The sequence below is a fragment of the Teleopsis dalmanni genome, chromosome 2, assembly GCF_002237135.1.
Source record: "Teleopsis dalmanni isolate 2A chromosome 2, ASM223713v2, whole genome shotgun sequence".
NCBI classification, from domain to species: Eukaryota; Metazoa; Arthropoda; class Insecta; order Diptera; family Diopsidae; genus Teleopsis; species Teleopsis dalmanni.
This window is the reverse complement of record NC_051847.1, coordinates 170,669,263-170,693,751: the sequence shown is the minus strand read 5'-3', so window position 1 is coordinate 170,693,751 and position 24,489 is coordinate 170,669,263. Positions and strand designations below refer to the sequence as shown.

The 24,489-nt window shown below is 30.4% G+C and overlaps 1 protein-coding gene across 1 annotated transcript in view; it reads left to right on the top strand.

Moving 5' to 3' along the window:
* LOC119685815 (dynein heavy chain 10, axonemal) overlaps positions 1–24,489 on the top strand; it is a 75,785-nt gene that overhangs the window by 23,127 nt on the left and 28,169 nt on the right. The window contains exons 28-45 of the mRNA XM_038100198.1: positions 144–358; positions 2,637–2,832; positions 3,478–3,711; positions 4,183–4,291; positions 8,658–8,778; positions 9,243–9,987; positions 12,412–12,600; positions 12,893–13,126; positions 15,432–15,536; positions 16,277–16,435; positions 19,187–19,297; positions 20,803–20,946; positions 21,181–21,321; positions 21,387–21,626; positions 21,710–22,015; positions 22,170–22,262; positions 22,414–22,574; positions 23,957–24,284. Of these exons, the coding sequence (XP_037956126.1) occupies positions 144–358; positions 2,637–2,832; positions 3,478–3,711; positions 4,183–4,291; positions 8,658–8,778; positions 9,243–9,987; positions 12,412–12,600; positions 12,893–13,126; positions 15,432–15,536; positions 16,277–16,435; positions 19,187–19,297; positions 20,803–20,946; positions 21,181–21,321; positions 21,387–21,626; positions 21,710–22,015; positions 22,170–22,262; positions 22,414–22,574; positions 23,957–24,284 (3,831 nt within the window). The remainder of the gene's footprint in view (positions 1–143; positions 359–2,636; positions 2,833–3,477; positions 3,712–4,182; positions 4,292–8,657; positions 8,779–9,242; positions 9,988–12,411; positions 12,601–12,892; positions 13,127–15,431; positions 15,537–16,276; positions 16,436–19,186; positions 19,298–20,802; positions 20,947–21,180; positions 21,322–21,386; positions 21,627–21,709; positions 22,016–22,169; positions 22,263–22,413; positions 22,575–23,956; positions 24,285–24,489) is intronic.

The window sequence follows — 24,489 nt, the reverse complement described above, 5'->3', positions numbered from 1 at the left end:
ATATAAGTAAATAAAAAATTTCATAATAATATAATAATATTGTAATATGCATTTAAATTAATAAATAAAAAACTAATGAGTTTTATTATAAATTTATTTTATTTAACAATAACATAATATATTATTACTTATATGTTAAATAGGATATTGCGGAACAAATCTTAAACAATGCCATCAAAGAATTGTCTATTGAAAAAGGCGTCAGAACTGTGGAAGATACATGGGCTACAATGGCATTCAAAGTATTCAAGCATATAAAAGGAAATGTCGAACGTGGTTTCATACTTGGTCCAGTTGACGAAATATTAGTTGCACTCGAGGATAACGCAATGAACCTACAGTCTATGGCCGCTTCGCAGTAAGTTCGTTTGTTTTATTTGAAAAATACTTTATTTAAACGATTAATTGAAACATTAAATACATATCAATCGAAGGCATTAACCGCAACTCTATAAAATTTTCGAGTTAAAATTTATAACAATTATGGCTTCAACTAATTCAAGTAGATGCAACTAACATAGAAGTTAAGATTATATTTCAATAGTGTATATTGAAGAGAAAATATTATAGTGTGTCTGTTAAGAGTTAATTTTTATTTATGATAATTTTAGTGACAAAGTTCTTTTAATTTTAATCTCTAATGACACTTTCGCCGTCGGTACTGAGAAGTATCATTTGTTGTTAGCATTATGCTTAATTTATTAAGGGTCTGTATACCAGAAAACTAAGGAAAGTGCTTATAGTTTTAATAAGGTTAAACATGTTACTGTCAATCAATTTGATCTATTGATTATTAACTAACAAATTTTTATAAAACCGTATGTTTTAATTAAAACGTTTGATATAGTGTATATGACTTACTTTGTTTTATAAAATTACAATTTGAATAATACAATAATTCTGTATTTTTATAATTTTTTTTCATATTTTAATAGCATGAAATAAGTTTTAGATCGCAAGATAAACTTCTCTATTTTCGAGAAATAACACCTTTTCATGTTTATTTTTTGCCATTTTTCAAAATAACCTCTTTTCATATTCAAGAGATAACAAGCCAAAATTTTAGGTTATCTGTTGTCACTCAGAGTCATGACATGATTTACGCATTTGAAATTTAATTTTAGAATTTCTATATATAATGTTGATCATTTTCTGTCTAAGTGTAGTTTATAGTAAGGTCTGTTTTGCGATAACTTGAAGATCGTTTTTGTAAAACACCTCTGTATCATTAGAACTTCGTCAAGTTCGTCAATTTTCCGTAATTATGCGACTTAAAATAAGATTGTGGATAATATATATTTAACGTTATATTTACAATAATGAATTCTTAAAATATTTACATAAGTTATTGTGTTTTCTCTCCCTCTCTGCCAATCAAATTTTTTCTCTAATTTTTTTTTATTTGATGTTCCACTATCTCTCTCTTTTTTGTTCCTTCCACATATCACCCTTTTACTTTCCTTCCCTTATCCTCCCTCTCTTTCTTACTCTCTTTATCTCTCTCTCTCTCTCTCTCTCTCTCTCGGTGTCTTATTTTCTCATTAATTATCTCTTTTATTTCACTCGTCACCACGGTTGCCACTTGAAAATTTTTTCCTGTACCAAAATTGGTTTAAAAAGATACCATTTCTGTAAAAAAAGGTCCAAAATTTTTTTGGACCTTTTTGTTTTTTCGTTCTGTGTTTTTCATAATGTTATAAATGAACAAAATATAAAATAGTGCAAAGTTGCATTTATAAAAAAAATTAATTGGAAATATCCACAATAAAGTTGGGTCGTCAAAAATGTACCATTTTTTGAACATGAGTACCAAACGAAAAAAAAATACCAATTTTGGTACTAAAGTACCAAAAGTGGCAACCGTGCTGGTCACTCATTCTATACATCAGTTTCTCTTTTTAATACTATATGTTATCTCATTTTTCTTTTTTACCTGAATGTTTGCTCTTTTCTACTTTATCTGTTTGTTAGCTCTAACTTTTACGAGTATTCCACACATATTTAATATTTTCTATAGCTTTTGCTTACCTCAGGTTTTTTCTATCGGTATATGTTTTGGTGTATGTTGTATAAGCAATGATTACTACTTTCATATAACATAATTAGTCTCAATTGTTTAAATCTACAACTAAAACGTTGATTTGTATTAAATAAAAAGTCTTTAATATTTAAGCAATAAAACAATCAATGCATCCAATTAAAAACACTTGAAAACATATTCATTATTTTCTTCTAATATAGTATAGTATCTTTGCATATCTATTATCAACTACAACAGACAGACATTAGGTTTTCAATACACTAAAGTGATTCCGAGTCATTTTACATGCGCTGTTTCAAAAAAAAAACAAAAAATAAAAATAGAAATAAAAAAAAATAAATTCAAACAAAACAACTGAAGTTGGGAGCATGTGGGAGTGGTGAGTAGACAGTAACGAACTTATAAATAGGACAATTGTTATTCATTATTTTAATTAAAGCGATTTCTTCATCAATGCAGACAAGGATATTTTCGTTATTGTTTCCACTCATTTACTTACTTACTTGCTTACTTACTGGTTTTTTTTTTCAATAAGATTTTTTTTCTATTTTTCTTATCGGAAATTTTTTGTCTACGTTTTGTGTCATCTCATTAGATTTATTGGTCCATTTTTGGAGACTGTAAATAAATGGGAACGTGCATTGGCATTGGTATCTGAAATCATAGACGAATGGCTTGTTGTGCAACGCAAATGGATGTACTTGGAGGGCATATTCATTGGCGGTGACATACGAGCACAGCTACCTGATGAAGCAAAAAAATTTGATGATATTGACAGAGCATACCGCAGGGTAAGTACACCTATTTGGGGGTCATCGTTGTATAACTTTTGGCTTTGATTTCGTTTGCTAATGCTTTAATATGTGATGCTACTGCGGTTTGTTTGCAATGCTATTCTCTAGTCGACAATATGGCGTCTTGCTACTTAACTGTAAATTTAATATCATGCAAAGTGTAACATTTGTAAGGTGAATAGCAAAGCAAAATTGAGTATTAAATCAAGCATATTTATTTCCCAACATATGAAATGTTGGTTTGTATGCTTTTGACATTTGACCTCAACAAGGTTCAAGCACCAAATACGAATTTTCCATGTTGGATAACACATGTTGAAGGCACTTGTAGGTGGGATACCGCATAACGTAACACTGTAATTTGATATTTATGGAAAGTACTCACACACCCACGTGAAGGGCGTCATCTTGCTCAGAAGATTGTCTAACATTGTATTAACTTTAACCTTCACACAATGTCCATTGCGATTTCAATTAAAGTTATTTCATTTTTCACGTAGTATTTTACTATTAAATCAAATTCAGCCATATGTGATGGAAGCAATAGTTACTATTGTTTTGTTTGAATATCTTATATTATAAGAACTTTTTTGTGTGAAATATATGTTAGATAACATTTCATAATCATTTTTAACTTCACAGATTATGGTGGATTGTTTTAAAAATCCACTTGTTGTACCATTCTGCACAGTACCGGGTCGTTTGCCAGAAATACAAGGACTGGGTTTGGGTTTGGAAAACTGCCAAAAATCATTAAATGATTACTTAGAATCCAAGCGACGCATATTTCCACGATTCTACTTCATATCGACCGATGAACTACTGTCTATACTGGGAAGTAGCGAGGTCACAGCTGTGCAGAATCACATAATAAAGGTAATTAAATAATTTATAATATATTAAAGTAAATCAGTAGTTACTTTTACTAACAAATATACTAGTTTATATATAGTAATTAGCTAAAACTTAATAAAATATAGCTATATTATGCTTTACAATAGCACTTTATATAGAAATTCAATTGTACACAAGAATGTGATGAATGATTAATTATTTCCTAAGTTAATTATTTAAGTTTTCTTAAAGTACGAATATATCAAATTAATTCATTAAATTTCATTAACCTTACATAAAAGTGATATACTTTGAATTCTATGAATGGTGATGGTGATTCTTTCCCATTTAAAGCAATTTCATTGAAATTATTTAATATTCCCCTACAGTTTAACATTCCTTGCCAATTACGTTTTTGATTTCGGTCAGCTTACTTGCATAACAATATTTATGTCAATATTGATTTTCAATTTTTAAAATCACAGTCCTTATACAGTCCTTGTACATTTGCAGATGTACGACAATATAAAATCACTGCGCTTTGCCAAGGACACGCACAATGTGAACATCGTCACCGCCATGATATCCAGTGAAGGCGAAGTTATGGAGTTTCGTTACAGCGGTGAGTTGATACACTATTTTTCCTTAATTATTTTGACCACCAACTTTTGTCGTCTGACAACGCAAATACTGCAAGTCAGTTGCGAAACAATAAAAATATTTATTAAAATCAGAGAAAATAAATTTTATCAAACAATGACAACTGTGTGCACTTAACTTTCCTTCTCCACATTTTGAGTTTTTATCTTAACGAGTCGATTGGCATTGTTCACGCCAACTGAAAATTTAAAATTCAAATTTTTATCACAACAACTTCTTCGCCTTATTCGATAAACTTCTTCTTATTCTCATTAAAATACAGCATGAAAAATATTGTATTTCTGGTAGTAATTTAATGTAGATGGGAGGTATATAAAGTACTGCAACCAAAAGTTCCACTTTACTACCCTTTCCCATTGGCTGTTTGTAACCGATGTACAGATTAAACTGCTTAAATCATTCCATAACGTTAATTTCTCCTTAGAAAATATTCAAAAATTTCCTCATGGATTAGTTTATCTTAATTAATTTTATCCAGTTCCGTTCATCTGAACAATTCAATAATGTCTAGTTGCTTCAAGAATTCAAGTTGCTAATTTCTTGTCTGGTGTTAAGCACATTATAGTCCGAAGTATCTTAAGCAACTGTGTATAAGAGTTTCACATGTTTTCTGGCGATTAAGTTTCTATCTTCGCCATATTCATATTCCTATATTCTTAGCCCTATTCTGACGACTAAGTTTCTTCATGCTGAAAATTGGTAATGGAATTTTATGCAATACCAATACTGTTCAGACGGACCTTGCCCCAACAATGATCACATTCATAGTGGTTTAATATTCTTCGTATGATCATATCACATTCCGTTAAGCTCATATCATATTCTTCTTTATATTCTAGATATCATATTCTTATTATGCTTTTGGTATGCTCAATTAAGGCTCCGAATATTTTGCTATTGTATATTACATATTAGTAATTTAGATTGTCTTAAATCTGTAAGAATACCCACGCTTTAAATTTTTTGTCTCTCAAGATTCCCTGCAAGACTTCTCAACCTACACTGCAATAAGATCCATGCACTATCATTAGTAAAGCAATGGAAAAACCAGGAATTGTTCAACAACAGGCCGATCGATCTTTAAAGTAATATCTTATTTCAATATATATTTAAAAACAATTGTTATAGTATTATAGATAAACTCAACTTCTTCATAGATGAACATGGAGCAGAGAATAGAACCAATTCGCAAAACACCATTTTTATAAAGTAACAGGTTAAGGATTGTTAGCTGGATAAATTTTACACTACATAAAACTTTTGATGCTCTCCATCTAATGAACAAAAAAAATAATTTTCGAGAAGTCACCTTTGCTGATGAAAATGAGCACACCATTGAAGTTTGCACAGATACCCAGCAGAACCTTGCATTACTGTCCATGTTTTACTGATTTAATTTGTAAGGAAAGAGCCATACTAATTTAGATTTGACTTCCTACGTACTTAGAACCCTTACATTTTCATTAGGATGGGAATGGTCCGCTTTTTGTGTACACTGTCTCTGTGTCTTACGATGATATACATTTTTGTACACATTTAAAAATTTTTTGATCATAATGCATATTTGGTTCTTGAACAAAACACTCCCGTTCTACTCCTTTTTTTGTTTTTTGAACCATCAGAGTACCATGTGATTATATGGGTGCCTTCTTTAAGATAATCATTATTTATATTGCTCCATTTCTGCTGTCATAAATATGCTCTACTGTGGTTGCCATAAAATATTCCTTCAATCGCGGTCAAAATAATTACTTTATCAAGAAATAGTGTTGGTAAATAAATTAATATTTCATAATTGTTGTGTTTTGTTCACTTAATAGTTTTAATTTATTTGTTTAAAATCTAATAGGAGATATTTTTTACTCATTATTTTCACTAATAAAGCAAAATATTAAATTTTACTTCAAAAATTTAATTAAACATGAGCTTAGATTGAACAATTAATTATTAAAAACATAAAATAAAATAAATAAAGTTTTTGTGCATATTCATTTGCTTATCCATTCTTTTATGTTATTTCAGTTAATTTTATAATTTAATAATTTAATATCATATGATACCATCTCCGTTTTGGAAGTTCATCACTAGTAAATATTTTCGTTTTTACTACAAATATATATACCTATCTATATATGTATGTATATAAGCTGTTTCTAACAATCATTCAATTCACTGTTATCAATCATTCAATTCGCTTATATGATATAGTATTTAATTTAATATTAATTACTTATCTGCTCTGAAGTTAATAAAAACCACAACATTCCTTTTCAGTGTTTGAAATTTAATTTGAACATTAAATTTAAGTACCTTTTTTGTATTAACAAGCGATTTATTATTTTTATTTTATTTATTTTTAAAAATTACTTATTTTATCACATAAACTTAATTATCTCTATTAAGAGTCGTAAAAGTTTTTCAATAAATTTCAATTTGATTGTCTTATATACTTATAATTGACATGAAAAATTATTTAGGTGAGATGACTCAGTAATTTATATATATGTATTTGTTATATCAATTCAATGTTTAGCAAGAGACTTTAATGCAGAAAAGGAATTCTTGAATATATTACTCAATTACTGGACCAGTTCTTTCCAACGTTTTTTTAAGCTAAGCTACCCAGTTTAAGACTTTAAGAAATTCATACGCCTCCTATGGAATAAAGGATCATTCGAAATACTTAATCAATATCGAACATTTATCCACTTTTTTTTTGTTTTGCTTTTTTAATTTTCAAGCTGGCAATACCTTGACTATAATTTAAATGATATTAGTTTTCGAAGCAACAAGAGTTAGAGTTCACAAAAATACTATTCTCCACATATTCACGTATTTGTAGTTAGTCTTATTACTGATGAAAATTCGACGAGAAACATCCTCATCATTATATTAAATGATCTCTATTGTAAATTGGTAAATGGTTAACACAATATGACTTCAATAAGAGTTTTGTTTAATATATTTCACTAAAAGATTGATATCGAATTAGCATCCCGAAATGTATAACCCTTTTTAATAATATAGTCATGAGTTCACTGTTTGATTAGTTATAAGTGTTTTTATGTACAGTTATATCCTACAATATATACAGAAACTGAGTCAAAATCTTCTGCATTACTTCTTCGATAGTACTCATAAAATTATTATGATAATTTCAACTACGATAGTGTCGATGCATTCAAAACAAAAAGCAGGTATCGATAATTTCAGGAGCGAAAGTGATAAATGTGTTCATAATGACACCGTAAAATTTTTCTGTCCATGTACATATTTGTCCTGATTATACAAAATGCCATGATTTGTCATATTAACAATATTTTCTTATATCGGAGAGGAAGAATTCTACTGATTATGGGATATCAGCCGTGTTCCACGAATAAAAAAATTTTTAAAGAGAATCGTAAAATTATTTTGATCATCAATTTGCAATGTTTAGAATTTTTGTACAGAAAGCAAAATATTTATATATGATAAAGTAGACGGTTGACTCTAAGATAAAGGTGTCTATTAGACGTTGGCTTACACGTTAGAAAAATCTTCTTAGAGATACTTAATCGTACATTTGCTTTATCTGCAAATCTATAGTCAATAGATTTAGTCTATATTCTTCTATTTTAGGGGTTCTTTCGAGGAATAAAAATCGGTAATTAAGGTATATGGAAAGTTATCTGAAGGCCTGCCATTGCAACCAACCAACCAATCAGACCGATTTCTGGTTTATTATTATAGATTTTAATGCAATTGCAATTTAATGCAGATAAAGTCGTTAAATAATGTAAATAAAGTCGCTTACAGTAATAAACTAAACCTGATCCTCGATTTTAATAGCAAAACTAATGATTTTTTTTTAATAATTTTTCATTTTTAATCGCAACTTCTTCAGTCAGCCGTGCCTTATATTATTTTTGCGTCATTATTTCTTTAAATATAAAGTTTTTAATTTTGTTCTTTCACTTTGTAGTGTTTATTTGGTATTTCTGTGTTATATACTTTATATCCTAATTTGCCTGAATTGAAAATTTTGTGACTGAGATAAATAAGAAAGTTTATAATAAAAGCAAATTTTTTATGGAACAGTTCTTCTTGTTTCTTAAGTCGCAAATTTCAACAAGAAAATAATTTCTTTATATTATTCCGCTTATATCTGAGAGGGACGTAAACATAATAAAAGTATTGACAAATGAAACGATGAGTAAAGAATCAAAATTAAAAAACTTCTTCAATATACTTTTTATTATTGTTGTTAAACTAAACTTTTTAAATATATTTATTATTCCTGTCTTGCGTACAATTTTTATAATATTTTGGACATTTTTCATTAAAAGCGCGAGCTGTGGGCCGTGTTGAAAACTGGATGTGCGATGTGCTCGATGAGATGCGGCGCTCGAATAGATACATTTCCAAGAAAGCCATCTACGACTTTGGAACTGATCTAAATATAGCAAGGTAAGACAAAAAAATCAAACAATTATTTTTCTTCCTTCGATTAAATGCGACACGCAGATTAAAGTTTGTTTCGTTGGTCGGCTGGAATGAGTGTGGGGATGTTAACTTCGTTTGTTATTCCATTTAGAGCTGCACATAAAAATATTTTATGATATCGAATCGAAACATGGATGAAGTCGATTTTATTGCAATCCATGAATAATTTTGTCGTCGTTGTATGCGATTTATTTTTTTTATTACTGTCAATTTCGTTGTAAACATAATATTAAATCCTCACAAGAGTGCAGTTGAGAGTGGACACATGTCGCAGGAAAGCATTTAAAGTGAGCGTGCCGCACATTTTTTATTGAAATCGAAATAAATCGATGGCAATTTACTTCATTGAGTTTTTAAGTAGCTTATACTTGTCAGTATATTCGTCTTGTTTTGTTCTTTTATATTTATTTATTCACATTTACTTGCAGAGCGGATTGGCTTATGAACTATCAGGGCATGGTCGGTTTGGCTGGGAGTCAAGTGTGGTGGACGGCAGAGGTTGAGGAAGCATTCGACCAAGCACAGAATCATGGAAATATGCGTGCAATGAAAGACTTTCTAGAGAAGCAGAATTTTCAAATAGAGGAGCTGGTATTGAAAGTGCGTTCGAATCTTACACGTAACGACCGTCTTAAGTTCAAAACTGTCACCACAGTTGATGTTCATGCTCGCGATATTATTGAGCAATTCGTGCGTGATAATATACTTGATGCCTCCGAATTCAGTTGGGAAAGTCAATTGCGTTTTTATTGGTTAAAGTCTCTTGACAATTTATATGTGATACAATGTTCTGGTCAATTCGAATATGGTTACGAATATATGGGCTTAAATGGACGTCTAGTTATAACACCTCTAACTGATCGCATTTATTTAACTATTACCCAAGCGTTGATTATGAATTTAGGTGGTGCACCGGCTGGTCCCGCTGGTACTGGTAAAACTGAAACCACTAAGGATTTGGCTAAAGCAATGGCTTTACTGTGCGTTGTCACCAATTGCGGTGAGGGCATGGACTTCCGCGCTGTTGGTACCATATTCTCTGGCTTGATTCAGTGCGGCGCATGGGGCTGTTTCGATGAGTTCAACCGAATTGATATATCAGTACTTAGTGTCATTTCCACTCAGCTACAAACTATACGCAGTGCATTGGTTCGCAAATTGGAACGATTTGTTGTAAGTACACATTATTTAAGTATATAAAGTGAATGTATTTTATATTATAGTTTTTTTATCTTTTATCAAACTTCGCACATGGGGTAGAATACATAATTTGAAATGCCAGTATGTTTTTAAATCACTTTTATGAATAAAATTTTATGTTACCAATAACAACTGCTTGGGAACTTTTAATATATACTTCAACTTCAAACAAGTAATTTTTTTATTTGACTGAAGTGCATAATTCTTTATAAAAAAATTTGATAAATATTCCTTGACAATAGAAATATTATAAAGAATTCTAAAGTTTATTAGTAATTAATATAAATTATTAAATTAACTATTATAAATTTAAATAAATTGATCTGAGATAACAAAATTAAATTTTAACAAAATTTTTAAATTAAATTTTAATGTTGTAGGAAGAAGAAAACATTATTTTAAAAATATGAAAGAAAATAAGTGCATGTATATTAGGATGGATCGATTTGTTCGAGAGATAAATGTTATGCAAAATAATGCTGCTAAGTTTTGGATATAATTAGGCTTAAATGAAAGACATTTAAGTGATATATAAACAAAAAGCTAAAAACTGGGCTTTAAATGAATTTTCGATAGCTAAATCTTATATTGAAAAACCGGTAATAATTTTTAAGTGGTTTATGGGACATTATTTTTCGATGTCTTTGGCAAATGATATTGGAATTTTATAAGGTTGTGCTAAAAATGTTTGTAAGATTCTATGCTTACAATCCAAATTAAGTAATTATTTGATTCTATTTGATATAACTAAAACCAAAAGATAAATCTGAATTTAGCGTGGACTCTAAATTCACTTTAGATATATGATTTCTCGGTAATTTATACACTTAATGGTTCATAGAATCATATCTGGGTATATGCTTTAAAAGGACACAAATCGATCTGACTTAAAATATATAACTATACATACAAGGTGAGATGAAAAAACTGCAACCAACTTCAGACTGCTGTCATTTCTAAACCGCTCGTCCCACAGCTGTCAGATTTATTCTAGTGACAGCTCATTATATTGTTTACAAGCGCACAAAAGCATTTTGGTGGGAATTTTTCAAAAAAAAAGTTATTTGTGATGGAATTCAAGCGTGATAGTGTGATTGCTTTGCATTTGGCTGGAAAACCACAAGTGGCTATCGTTAGAGCCCTCCAGCATTTAGAAGTGAATAAATGTTTTGTGTCTCGTACCATCGCTCGTTACCATGATACTGGTAGCGTAGCCCGACGTCAAGGAAGTGGACGAAAAAAAACAGCAACATCGGCAGAAATGGTTCGAAAAGTGAAAAAGCGAATTGAACGAAATCCGCGTCGCAGTGGACGAAAAATGGCTCGTGAGCTGAACATATCGCAATATGCCATTCGGCAAATATTGAAAAATGAGCTTGGACTAAAGCCATTCAAGTTCCAAAAAGTGCAAGATCTTACTGATGCGCAAAAAAAAGTTAGACTCGAAAAAGCTAAAGAGTTGTTTCGCTTGGCCGAAAGTGGTGAACTGCCGAATTTGGTTTTCTCCGATGAGAAACCATTCGTTATCCAGCAGTTTGTAAACAAACAAAATGATCGTGTTTACTTGCCAGAGAGGTCAGCTGAAAATTTGCAACTTCGGTTGGCCATCACAACTCAAAAGCCGGCCATGGTGATGGTGTGGGCCGCCATAACAGCCGATGGTCGCTCGCCGCTCGTATTCATCGACCGTGGTGTCAAATTAAATGCGCAAATCTATCGCGAAAATATTTTGGAGGGAGTTCTGAAGCCCTGGGCACGCAAACATTTCGGCCGCAGACCTTGGACATTCCAACAGGACTCAGCACCATCGCACTCAGCACGCGCCATCCAAGAATGGTTAAGAAATGAGGTTCCTCGCTTCATTTCCACCGCACAATGGCCACCAAAATCTCCGGATGCCAATCCGTTGGACTATTGTGCCTGGGGTATTTTGGAAAGCAAGGTTGGAACTAAAAAATACCAAAGTGTCGATCATCTCAAGCAAGCGCTTCGCCGAGAATGGGACAAAATACCGCAGAGCCACTTTCGGGCCAAAGGTGGCCAATTCGAACAAATCTAAACCGATTCTCAAATTTGATGTTATTTCCGACATTTTTTGCTTTCATTCAATAAAATTTAAAAAAAAATGAAAAAATTATGGCGTTTTACTTTGTTGCAGTTTTTTCATCTCACCCTGTATATGCATATAAACATTACTTAGAAAAGGTATATATACTCATGTATCTTATAATATCAAAAAACCTTTCTTTTTCTTAGTTTATTATGAATGAACCAGTCTTAATGTTTAATAATTTTAAGTTAATTTAGTTTTGCTCAATTTTAATAATATGAACTTATGTGTATATAAACAATAATTCATAAAAAACTAAAACTCAATTTTTAAAAATAAATTTTCAGTTTGAAGGTGCAGAAATTAAACTTGATCGAAAAGTTGGCATATTTGTTACAATGAATCCCGGCTACGCTGGCAGAACTGAGTTGCCAGAATCCGTTAAAGCACTTTTCCGTCCAGTAACTTGTATTAAGCCGGATTTGGAATTGATTTGCTTAATATCACTTTTTTCTGATGGTTTTCTAACAGCAAAAGTAAGTTCAATTTAACACGAAACCATTTTTTTAATATATTCACACATTAAGAAGGAAGCACATTAAAGCGAAATACGTATCCTTGCTGATATGTTTAATTAAAATCCTTTTTCCTAATATGCCCACACTCTCACATCTATGTATATTTATGAAATAATAATAATATGCTGGTAATATATAAAGTACCAAATAGTGTATTAGCATATATGTATGTGGAGCAAATGTAACTTCATTAATTTGGAATAGTAAAGAAAACTTTAGTAATTTAAAATAATTTTATTTAATGCTTAAGGTTTTGGCTAAGAAAATGACTGTGCTCTATAAGCTGGCTGAGGAGCAATTATCCAAACAGTGCCATTATGATTGGGGCTTACGTTCATTAAACTCTGTACTACGTATGGCGGGTGTGATGAAACGTAAATCGGAAGAGTTGCCCGAAGCTGTTGTACTTATGCGTGTACTGCGTGATATGAACTTTCCCAAATTTGTGTTTGAAGATGTGCCATTGTTTTTGGGTCTCATTCGAGTAAGTAATACAAAACTATAAAATAAAATTAAAATTTTAATTATAGAACACACTATTATCAATAATTTATAAAGTTGACTTCAACAGCCTGAAGTTAATATTTTTCAAAATAATTATTTTAAATTAACAAATTATTTTATTTTAGCAAGCATCTTTCTAATTTATTAATAATTTTAGAATTCAGAATCTAAAAATATAACATGTATTCCATTTTTATACAAAAAAGCATTTCGCAAAAGCAAAATTTACTTATCTCAAATCTATATTTAATTAATTACTTAGTTTAATAATTCAATTTAATTCAGTAAATGAAGATTTAAATTATAGCTTCTCAAATATGCTTCATTTCCTAACATTATTACTCAGCTTTAATGTGCAGAGTATATCTGTCAGTTAACAGCTATCAAGCAAATGTATAATCGAAGGTAGCATTTATTTAATTTAAGGTACAAAGTTAGTTTTTAATATGATATGATATTAAACATATATAAGTTTCAACAGTAATTTATTTTCATACAGTATATTTTAATATATTTCGCTATATCACCATCTATAATTATATATACATATAGGTATATATGTATGATAAAATAAACGAATAAACTGTTCAATTTATTTACTAACATAATTGTTTGGTATTATATTCCCAATTTTTAAATTGAAATGGAACTAGTTAGAATGTGGTTCAATATAAATCAATCGGCTTAATTGCGATATATTGATATATTCCCACGAACTGAGTTCCCACGAAATTTATATGACGCAATAAAACATTTGAAGTAGAAGTATTACAAGGCATCATTTTATCATCTTACAAGATTTTTAAGCTTGCGAGAAAAGGAAAATTTTTTAAAAATCATAGGAGATTTGTAGCTAACAATAGAAGTTTCTAATATTGTGTTTTCACATTTCACAGATACAAATTTGTGTCTGCTTCCGTTTTTTTTGAATAATAACACTCTTTAAACGAACTGACTGTTTTCTTTATAGATCTTCCCTAATTGCCGTAGTTTCAGCAGATTTTAACAGCTATTAAATATGTAGTATTTAATAAAATACAAAATAGCTTGGTGGCTATCTGTTTCACAGAACTGGAGGACATGCTTGAACTCTTAATAAACTTCACTAATAGACAATAGATAGCATCCGCTGACTGCTACATACTATCGGTATAAATAATACTCTGATCTTGTATCGCAATGGACCTTAATGGTCTACGCGTGGCCTTTTTGGTCTACCGGCATAACCTAATCAAAACTAAATATAGAGTTTTATATTGATCTAATGAATATTTGGATTTAAACAATGATTTGCATTTTCAGTTTTTGTTATTAACCTGCTTTTCTTCGCCAGTAACAATACGATACAAAAAACTTCATTATAACTATCGTTATTATACATAGTATTCGGTTTTGACATCGATTTCATCAGCAGTAACAATTCGACGTAAGATTACTTATTTTTCAACGTATAGGTATCACCTTACCAAGATCAAAATAAAGATCTTGAAAACGTCCCTTGAATCGTATAATTTATAAGTACCCCATTTTCTATTTTAAGTCAACTTCTAATAATTTTAAGCGATTATTGTTTATGTCACACTCAATGAATACGCAAGTTCTATTTGCATTTGGCTCGAATCTTGGATGACTACTGACTTCTTCAATTTTTACCTTCAAGGTAAAAATTAAAACTATCAATCCACTATGATTTCGCTATAGTGTTGATACAGTTAAGTTCCAAATATCTGAACATTACTATGGCAGCTGTTTCCTGGGAAAGAAAGTATAGCTCAATTGTCATTCTTACAGTAATTCAGAAAATGTTCAAATTCTTGAGAAAGGTTTATGGGTGCATGATATATTTTTTTTACTAACATAAATCTCGATAACTGTCAAGAGCATAGTTAGGTATTACAGAGCATATGCGAACAGCCATTTCTAATCAAATTTTAATTAAGCAAACAATATAAATGGAAAAGAATCTGAAATAATATATATATCTAATATGAATCAAATATTCTAAATAAAATTTAACTAAAATTACATTAACTTACAGACAATATATTTATATATTTTCTAAAATCATTTTCGAATTCTATAGAAAATTTTATTATTGGAATTTAAGGTCTTATATTTAGAAAAGAAAATGTAAATTTATATTGTTTGTATTAATACTCTTTTTCAATATTTTATTATATTTTATATAATAAAATATATTTTCTATATTTCATTTTTAAATACTATTGCACCAACACACTTAATCACCACTTAAAGCTTAAATGATTTTTCTTTTTCTGTTGTAGGATTTATTCCCTGGTATTGATTGCCCCCGGATTGGATATCCTGATTTTAATGCAGCAGTGAGACATGTTCTATCTACCGATGGTTATATACTACTAGCTGATCAGGTAAAACTTTATTTTTCTAGAACTTGCAATATTTCTCTTAAGCACAATACCAAAATTATAGTCCAAGCTTACCACTCAGAAAGCACACAATAAATAATATTTCTTAGTAAATTCATGTTAACATAAATATTGTCTATCTTGAAGCCGCCACAAGCTATACTTTTTATGTATTGTAAAACTGCATTTCAGTATTATAGCAAAAAAATTTGTTGCAAAAAGTGTTCATCCTTCCGGCATTGGATATAACAATTTTCTAAACATTTTTAATGTTCATGTGCTTTTGTAAAGGAAGCAACCTCATCATCTTCGTTATTTCCGTCACTATAAACGCTTTGTGTTGTTTTTTTTATTGTCAATTCCGTAACTATGCCGTTCCGTTTTTGTCTCTGACATACTAAGTTGTAAGAATTTCTATGATGATGAGAATCCATTTTGTACGTCATATCTCAGGCGTTGACACATTGACACGTTGCAAATTGCAAAATGAAAAATAATCGTCAACACAGGATATGATGCGAAGCATTTTACAAATTCTATACAATAAAAAATAAAGAAATAATAATAATAAATTCTCAAATAACTAATATCTCTTTTATGTTTTTGTTCTTTTTTTTTGCTGCTCTTCATATATAAACACTATGTACAATGAAAAAATAAACAAATTTGTACTTGACTGAACAATAACGAAAACCAATGTTGTGTAATGTCCTTTAATGCCGTGTAATGCGGCCGGCCTGCAGGAGGACAAAGTGGTACAAATGTACGAAACCATGATGACCCGACACTCGACCATGATTGTTGGACCAACAGGTGGTGGCAAGACTGTCGTTATAAATACACTAATTAAAGCGCAAACTCATATGGGCCTGCCTACCAAGTGTACCACACTTAACCCTAAGGTAAGTCAAAATTGTTCAACTTGTAACCGACAAAGTCTTTTTTTTTCTCTCATTGTAAATATTCTTTTGTTATATTTGTTTAAATTTTTCTCGAGTCCTTTGTGTCTTCCGTTTATTTGTTTACTTGAAATGACTGTAATTTCAATAAAAAGAGTTAGGATTAAAATGCTACAAAGAATAGGTATCGCTAAAAATTGATACGGAGAGGTAAATACGTATAATTACGAGTATTAAATAATAAGAAATATGATATATATGGTAATGACATATTAACTTCTTTTAGTAAAAATTTTCAATTTTAAAAATGATAAAAAGGAATTTTCCCACAACAGATAATTGCAGTTCTCTCAGTTTGATACAAAGAAATTAAATTGTTAACAGTCACCAACTCCTATTGACATATCCTTTATTGTTTCACTTGCATTATTGTTTCACTTCACACTGCACAAAACTGCAGCAAGTTCACGTTTGCGATGTCGCTGTGCAACATTTTAAGGAAAAAGTGAAGCTCCATCCAGGACATTTTACATTTTGCAAAATTGAAATAAAGCAAAAACCGTGTCGAGCAAAAAACGAGTGTTAAAGCAAATTAGCTTTACACTTTTATCCTTTGTGAAATGTGCTGCTTTTTGTATTTAAATTTACATTACACGAAAAACACTGCAAACACTGCAATCAAAAACACGGAAGACAAAAACGACGCCATTGTTCTTTCCATCCTGCCCTTTTGCACATTTTGATTGTATTTTCGCACAGAACATCATAACAAATTTTTTATTATAGAATATTTACTGCTTTAAAATTGTTATTTATTCGTTTATTTTGTTCTGTCACTGTTATTTATACGCCGTGCGCATTATTTCAAAAGTTTTTATTGCTGTCTACCGAATAAAGCAACTTCATTCCAAAATAAAAACTCTGTAAAGAAAAATCAACCATTTAATTTATTATAGTTTTTAATACTGCCATGGAGATCTTATCTTGCAGGGAAATTCAGCAAACTTTGGTATACGAACAGAGTAGTATATTGGTTTTAGGCTGAATTCTCTATAATAGATGAAGAGATCACAAAGCATTGATCAGCAAAGCCACGAACAGACAACTACTAGCGGACCTATTCACAGATATAGATTCACCTAAAATACTGGAGGACTATATTTTTAACTTTCTGACATAGTCTATACTTTCCACTAGATTAGCACTTAAAATAAGAAGAAAATTGTTAAACATACCTCAGACATTAGGTACGATTTCGCTTACACGACCGCCGTGATTCGATATAGATTTTAGATTCGATTTAGTGCAATTTTTTTTATCCTGCTACAATATGAGTTAGTAGTGAATTTGCTAGATAATAGACTTAAGAACTGCCAAATTGTGTGTACCATTATTCTTAATCGGCATTTGTCTAATCAATCTAAAAATTTGACATACTACACGCAGAAAAAAATTATGTTTGAATCAAACAAAATTTTTAGGAAACAAACTATGTTTACGAACTATGTGTAATCCAAACTTACATTATTTATAACAACTCCACTGTGATTGTCAGAAACTTAGTTATATTTCCTATAATACAAAGTTTGTTTACCTCAATCTGAACGAAAATCACAAAAATCTGAAATCAAACACATTTTACTTGAATTTTTTTCTGCGTATAAATGTAAACAGTAAAAAGCCTTCAATCGATGATTTGAGAATCAAGCTATATAGCTTAAATTGTTACACGGGTTCTTCACCGATCTTGATTTTTTAGTCCCGATACGAGAACCAAGCCAAAGGTGCTAAACGGACTAAATTATTACCTGTTTGGTACCTATGGGACTGCTGTATTCTACCCATTTTAAGGTCATTGAAGGATTTATTTTATTAAGAGTCTTTTTAGCTATATCTTGAAAAGTCGAAATCTGTCGTAGTTCGACGCGTGACTACTCTAATTTGTGTAAAAAATTTTTGTAAAAAATTCTTGTAGGAAGTATGTGTGTATTATATATAGTCTGTATTTATCGATTTCTAATCATTTTTGCATTTAACGCTTTTTCAAAAGACACTTACCAGATATTACTCCAATTACTCCAATTCCGAGATCGATCCGTTAACATTTAATAGGTATGCGCCATTCTCCACATAATATTTTGGAAAGAAGAGCTTAGTGTGACGAATTCCTCTCCTGTTAAATTAACATATTTGTGATAGGCTTTACCGAGACAATAGTTTAGCTTGGCTTTCAGAGAGTATTTTGCTATCATTTACAATTGACCACGGTTGTCAGGGGACTGCTTATATAGTCAATACGTCTACCATATTATTGTCATCAAAACTAAACATGTAATGTAAAATAAGTGGGTTCCTAATAGCACAGTGAAAATTTGGTCGATATCAAAAATAAAGCCTTAAGATTAAACATAATCCTAAGGACATAAGGATTATCCATATGTATCATAAATTTTAGAATAGTAAATAATTGCGCGGATATTTATGGTAAAGCTTTTAGCTTGGAGTACTGAAGCTATGGCTTCTAAACTGACGAATATTACATTTCTGGGATAGATTTGTAACCTGAACCCTAATGATGTTAACGGTGGTGGTAATGATTCTGTACACTATATAAACTATCGACTTTTAGTCATTCTATCTTTTTTAAATCTATTTTTAATGTACTTAATTACTAAAAGACTTTAATTTCTTTTTTAATGTGTTCCATAATTTATTATATTATTAATGTAACTTTTTTTCATTGTTTCTTTGAAGGCCACTTCTGTCATAGAACTTTACGGCTACTTGGATATAGAGACAAGAGATTGGATTGATGGCTTGTTTTCTAATATATTTCGTGAAATGAATAGACCGACGGAAAGAGAGGTAAAAAATAGTTGATATAAAAATAAAAATTTGTTATGTAATTGCAATTATGTAATTATGTGATGTACAAAAAGCGTTTAACAGCGGATGTTAGTTTTTTAATTGTGTGAAACAAGTAACTCAGTTCAAAATGTGATTGCAGATATACCAGGCAATGTATATCAAATATTATCTATATTCCCTTGCCCACGAGCTAACTTCATTAATACTAATATTTCTTAGCATTAATTTTTTTTTAGTGTTGAACATGAAAGTAGCACCTTCTAAAAATACCCGTACCCTTCATTGAGTCATACATGCCTATGGACTAAAAAGTCTCCAAATTCTCAGCTCCAAATTCTGGAAATCCTTGCAGTACGACAGGGCAGGTAAGAAGAGCACTTAGTGTGATTTCACTCCGATTGTGTACTAAGTATTTTGTCCGCTTTAACAATGTAAACATTGTTCTAAAGATTATTCACTTGTAAGCGCTCCAGTCTTCAATACTTGCCAACATTTGCATTACCACGGTAGAAGGGATGGCTCCACCAATAAGTGCCTCTAAATTTTATCTAGTATCTACGAATCTTATATAATCTCTAATTATATGATCAGGACTCTCAGGAACCTTTATTTGTCAGACATTGATTGCAAGCGTGTGTTAAGTCTTGTAAACTCATGTCAATGAGTGAATCTAAATTATTCTAATCAAAATGTTTGATTGCTCACGGTTTTCAGCACCTACTAAAACTATTTTGTGGTCCAAAAGTATTAATAGAGAGTAACCATTGAATGTGGATGTGGGCTATTCAAATGTTTAAATTTCGTTTTACTTCGTTATTGCTTTACGAATTGTAATTTTTTTAAATGAATCTTGTACAACTATTTATGAGTAATTAAAATTCAATAACAAAATCAAAATAATTTTAATATTTACTTATGAATATAATGCCAGTTTGCTATAAGAATTACTATATTCTGAAATGATTGTTAAACAAAATTTTTTGTCACAGAAAAAGAAGGAGGAGAATTGATTTTAAATGTATATTAACATTTTCTCTACTACAACTACATCATTGACACTGCAGTCAAATTCACTTCACGTTCCCACAACTCGCTGTCAAACCACTGACAATCGAATAGCTCACTAATAAATCCCAATGCAGAAACTAAGCAGTTGCTCGAAAACCCTGAAAAAAGAGAATATAGCACAATCAAATATTCCATAACGAACATCTGTTCTTACCTACCTATTATTTTGTATGTCTGAATATTCTCCACAACCACTGATTCATCACTTAACAATACATACGCTTTGTGCTAGCAAACCTTAAATTGAAGCATTGAGCGTTGGGCGAAACAGCCTTATTCTTGTTTCCCTAATCAGTATGTATATGGGTCTGTAGGTGTGTGAATTGAAAGCAAGGCTGCGAAACTATACATTACGCAACCACGAAACTACCGCTGTTCAACACTTTGTATCGCTACAACTCACCTAATATAATCATCTAAATGCACTCCCACAGGAAAGGCGATACGCTTGCTTTGATGGTGACGTTGATGCACTTTGGATTGAGAACATGAACTCCGTTATGGATGATAATAAGCTGTTGACATTAGCGAACGGTGAACGCATTAGATTAGAAAATTATTGTGCGCTGCTGTTTGAGGTGAGTACAATTCAGTTATCATTTCACAGCAGATCCTTTGATAGTCCGAAATACTGAATACCATGGATGACATCATTTAATATGTAATTTTAGTTGGCGGTTATTTGTATAAGTAAATTATATAACTTAAAATTCACAATGGATAACTTTTTTAAATAAATACATGTTATTTTTATATGTATATATGGAATATATATAGTCTAATAAATCTCTTTCCTTTAATAATTACTTTAGGTTGGCAACTTATGGTATGCATCTCCAGCCACAGTTTCGCGTGCTGGTATGGTTTTTGTTGACCCTAAAAATCTACGCTATAATCCTTATTGGCAACGTTGGGTGCTAACACGTCCAGAGAATGAAAGAGAAGTGCTACAGGTTTGTTGATACAATAACATATGAAATGATTTTCTAAAAAACATCTTTCAATTTCATACTAACAGGACTTTTATGAGAAAGTCATAACTCAAGCCATAGCCTTTATATTGGAAGGCATTGATGGCACATCTCAAGGCAATCCATTAAAACTAGTTATAATGCAAACTGATTTAAATATGGTTGTTCAGTTTTGTAATATGTTTGATGCACTTTTGCCAATGTATAAATCAACTGGAGATGATATGGGCGAAGCCGTGCCCGCAATAGTATATACACAAGACACTATTGAATGTATTTTCTTGCAGGTAATAAATCGAATATTACTGAATATATATGCGTATTATTGTAATATAAATTTTTAATGAAAAAATTATCGTTTTTCAAATAGTGTGTATATGCGTCACTCGGTGCTTGCTTAATAGAACAAGACCAAGCCGTTTTTGATGAATTCATAAAGCGCATTGCAGGATTTCCTACAATTACAGACACTCAAGAGAAACCAGCTCAAGCGAGTCAATTACCATCATCTAGAAGCTTGTATGAATATTACTATGATATTGAGAAGGAATGTTGGATAGCTTGGGAATGGGTGGTACACGCATACACACACGACCCAAACATGAAATTCAGTGAAATATTAGTTCCAACTGTTGACAGTACGAGAACCGATAAATTGCTATCGCTTATGTGTGAGGTATGTAATTGTATGTAATTATGAATATGCCATTCATACGCGGTTTTATTTATTTTCTATCAACTGTTTTGGTGAAGCTATTTCTGAATCGTCTGTGAAATGCTGCAACTTTATTACGAAATCGCTTTTAACCATACCAAATATTAATTTTTAGATCAAAAGGCCTGTGCTACTGGTTGGCGAAGCTGGCACTGCGAAAACAGCAACTATTTCACAATATTTGCGAAATCTAAATCAAATCGTCAATGTAAGTTAAATGAAATCGTTTACAGTACTAGAACTTCAAAGCATTTAACATATCTGTCAAATATTCACTTAATTAAAAATATTTTTTTGTTGTATTTGAAACTATTATTGCATACTGAATTTGACTTCTGACTTCTACGTACAATTGATAGATCATATTGAATATTAATTTCTCATCGAGAACCTCATCAATGGATGTTCAACGCACGCTTGAGGCTGCTGTTGAAAAGCGCACAAAGGATACATTTGGTCCTCCAATAGGAAAGAAAATTGCTTGCTTTATTGACGATATGAATATGCCTCAAGTCGATGAGTGAGTATTGAACAAGTGAACATAACTTAATACAGAATTCTTGATATATATTCATGAATAATACTTCATTATGCTTAATTGAAATTTATGTTAAGTGGGAGATTACATGTAGATACATATATTGTATATACATTGGTACTGGTATATAGAATACTACTGGTTTATTGAAATTATTTAAAATATAAACAGCAAAAAGCTAGATTATTTAATTAATTTTAAAAACGCAGTTAAAAGATATAAGAATCTAAGAATACTTTCAAATTATATAGCATACTTTCTTAATATTCAAATAATTAGACTATTAAATAACTTTTTCGATTATAAGAAATAAAGAGTTATAGTATATTCACACTGTCTCATTAAGGCATTTGCTTATTTATATTAATGAGTGAACGTTCACATTATAATGAGCTCATTTATGCAGCTGATGGAACTTTTATATGAAATAATTAAACTTTACTTAATTATATATCACACAAAAAAATTAAATATATAATTGAGTTGCATTTATATATATTTTATATATCAATTAGATATTCAATTAATAAAAACAAAGATTTTATTAAATACTTTCTCAGTTCCTTTGGTTACAGCTCAGCTGTTGTTTGTTTACATTTTACAAATAAAATGAGCTGATTTATTGATAATGAGCTCATTTATATGAAAGATTTTTGTATAGTAAATCGTTCTCATTAGTGGCTAAAATGCGCAAAACCCACCTAAATTAGACAGTGTGAATGTACTATTATTGTTATACAGCATGCATCTCTTAATAAATTGCTAAAATTGAGTAATTACTTTTAAATCCATTTTCGCATTGTTTTTTCAAATACTCCATCATGCTTAAATAAGAAAATATTTGAATAAAAATTATAATTAGGTAATATGTAAGCTGTAGTACAACCCTTGATGACTTGAAGATTCAAAACTTCAGAAGTCTTCTTTCCCGCTTCGTGTCTTTATTAAACAAGGATATATATGTAAAATAACTGCATTGTAACAGTAAAAGAAAAGATCCTTGAAGCAAATGGAAGTATTTGTTTTGAGAATAATAACTAATTATGTTCTTAAAAAATTTAATTGACAAAAATTTAATGCTTCAATATTTAAGCATTCAATTTACAATTTACAATAAATATAAATTAAATTAAATTAAATGAAAATATAAATAGAAATTCTTTCGATATTCACTTTTCAAATTTAATTGATTTGAAATTCAATTGGTTTGAAATATTTAGTAAACGTTTTTATAAAAGAATTTAAGTTATTACCCAAAAGTTTAAAAATACATAAATTAATTTCTATATATATCCAATATAAATTGCTTTAAAATTTTTTCTATATAAAATATATTTTATTCAATTGCTCTCTTTTATTTATAGCTACGGTACTCAGCAGCCAATCGCTTTGCTGAAACTCTTCTTTGAACGAGGTGGAATGTACGACCGCGATAAGGATCTTAATTGGAAAAAATTCAAGGACATGACTTTCTACGCTGCGATGGGCTGTGCTGGTGGTGGACGTAATGAAGTCGATCCCAGATTCATATCAATGTTTTCTGTTTACAATATTGTGTTTCCAAGCGATGAATCCTTATTGCAGATTTATGATTCGATTTTCAAGGGACATTTAATGTACAGCGGCGGATTCGATAACAAGATCTTCTTCTTGTCCGAAATTATTGTGGATATGACGCTGCAATTGTTCAAGGTTTGTGCGTTCTACTTTATGTTTAATGGACCGTAACAAATACTTAAAAATATTGCTGCAAAAAAATTCTCAAAAAGAACAAATTTTTTTCGTATTTTATTCTTACCCTTTCATTTTATATTATCCTTTGGAAGTGAATTGCTCGTAACAGGATTTACATATGCAAATATCGACAATTTTTCATAATATTTCTCCTTTAAATTGT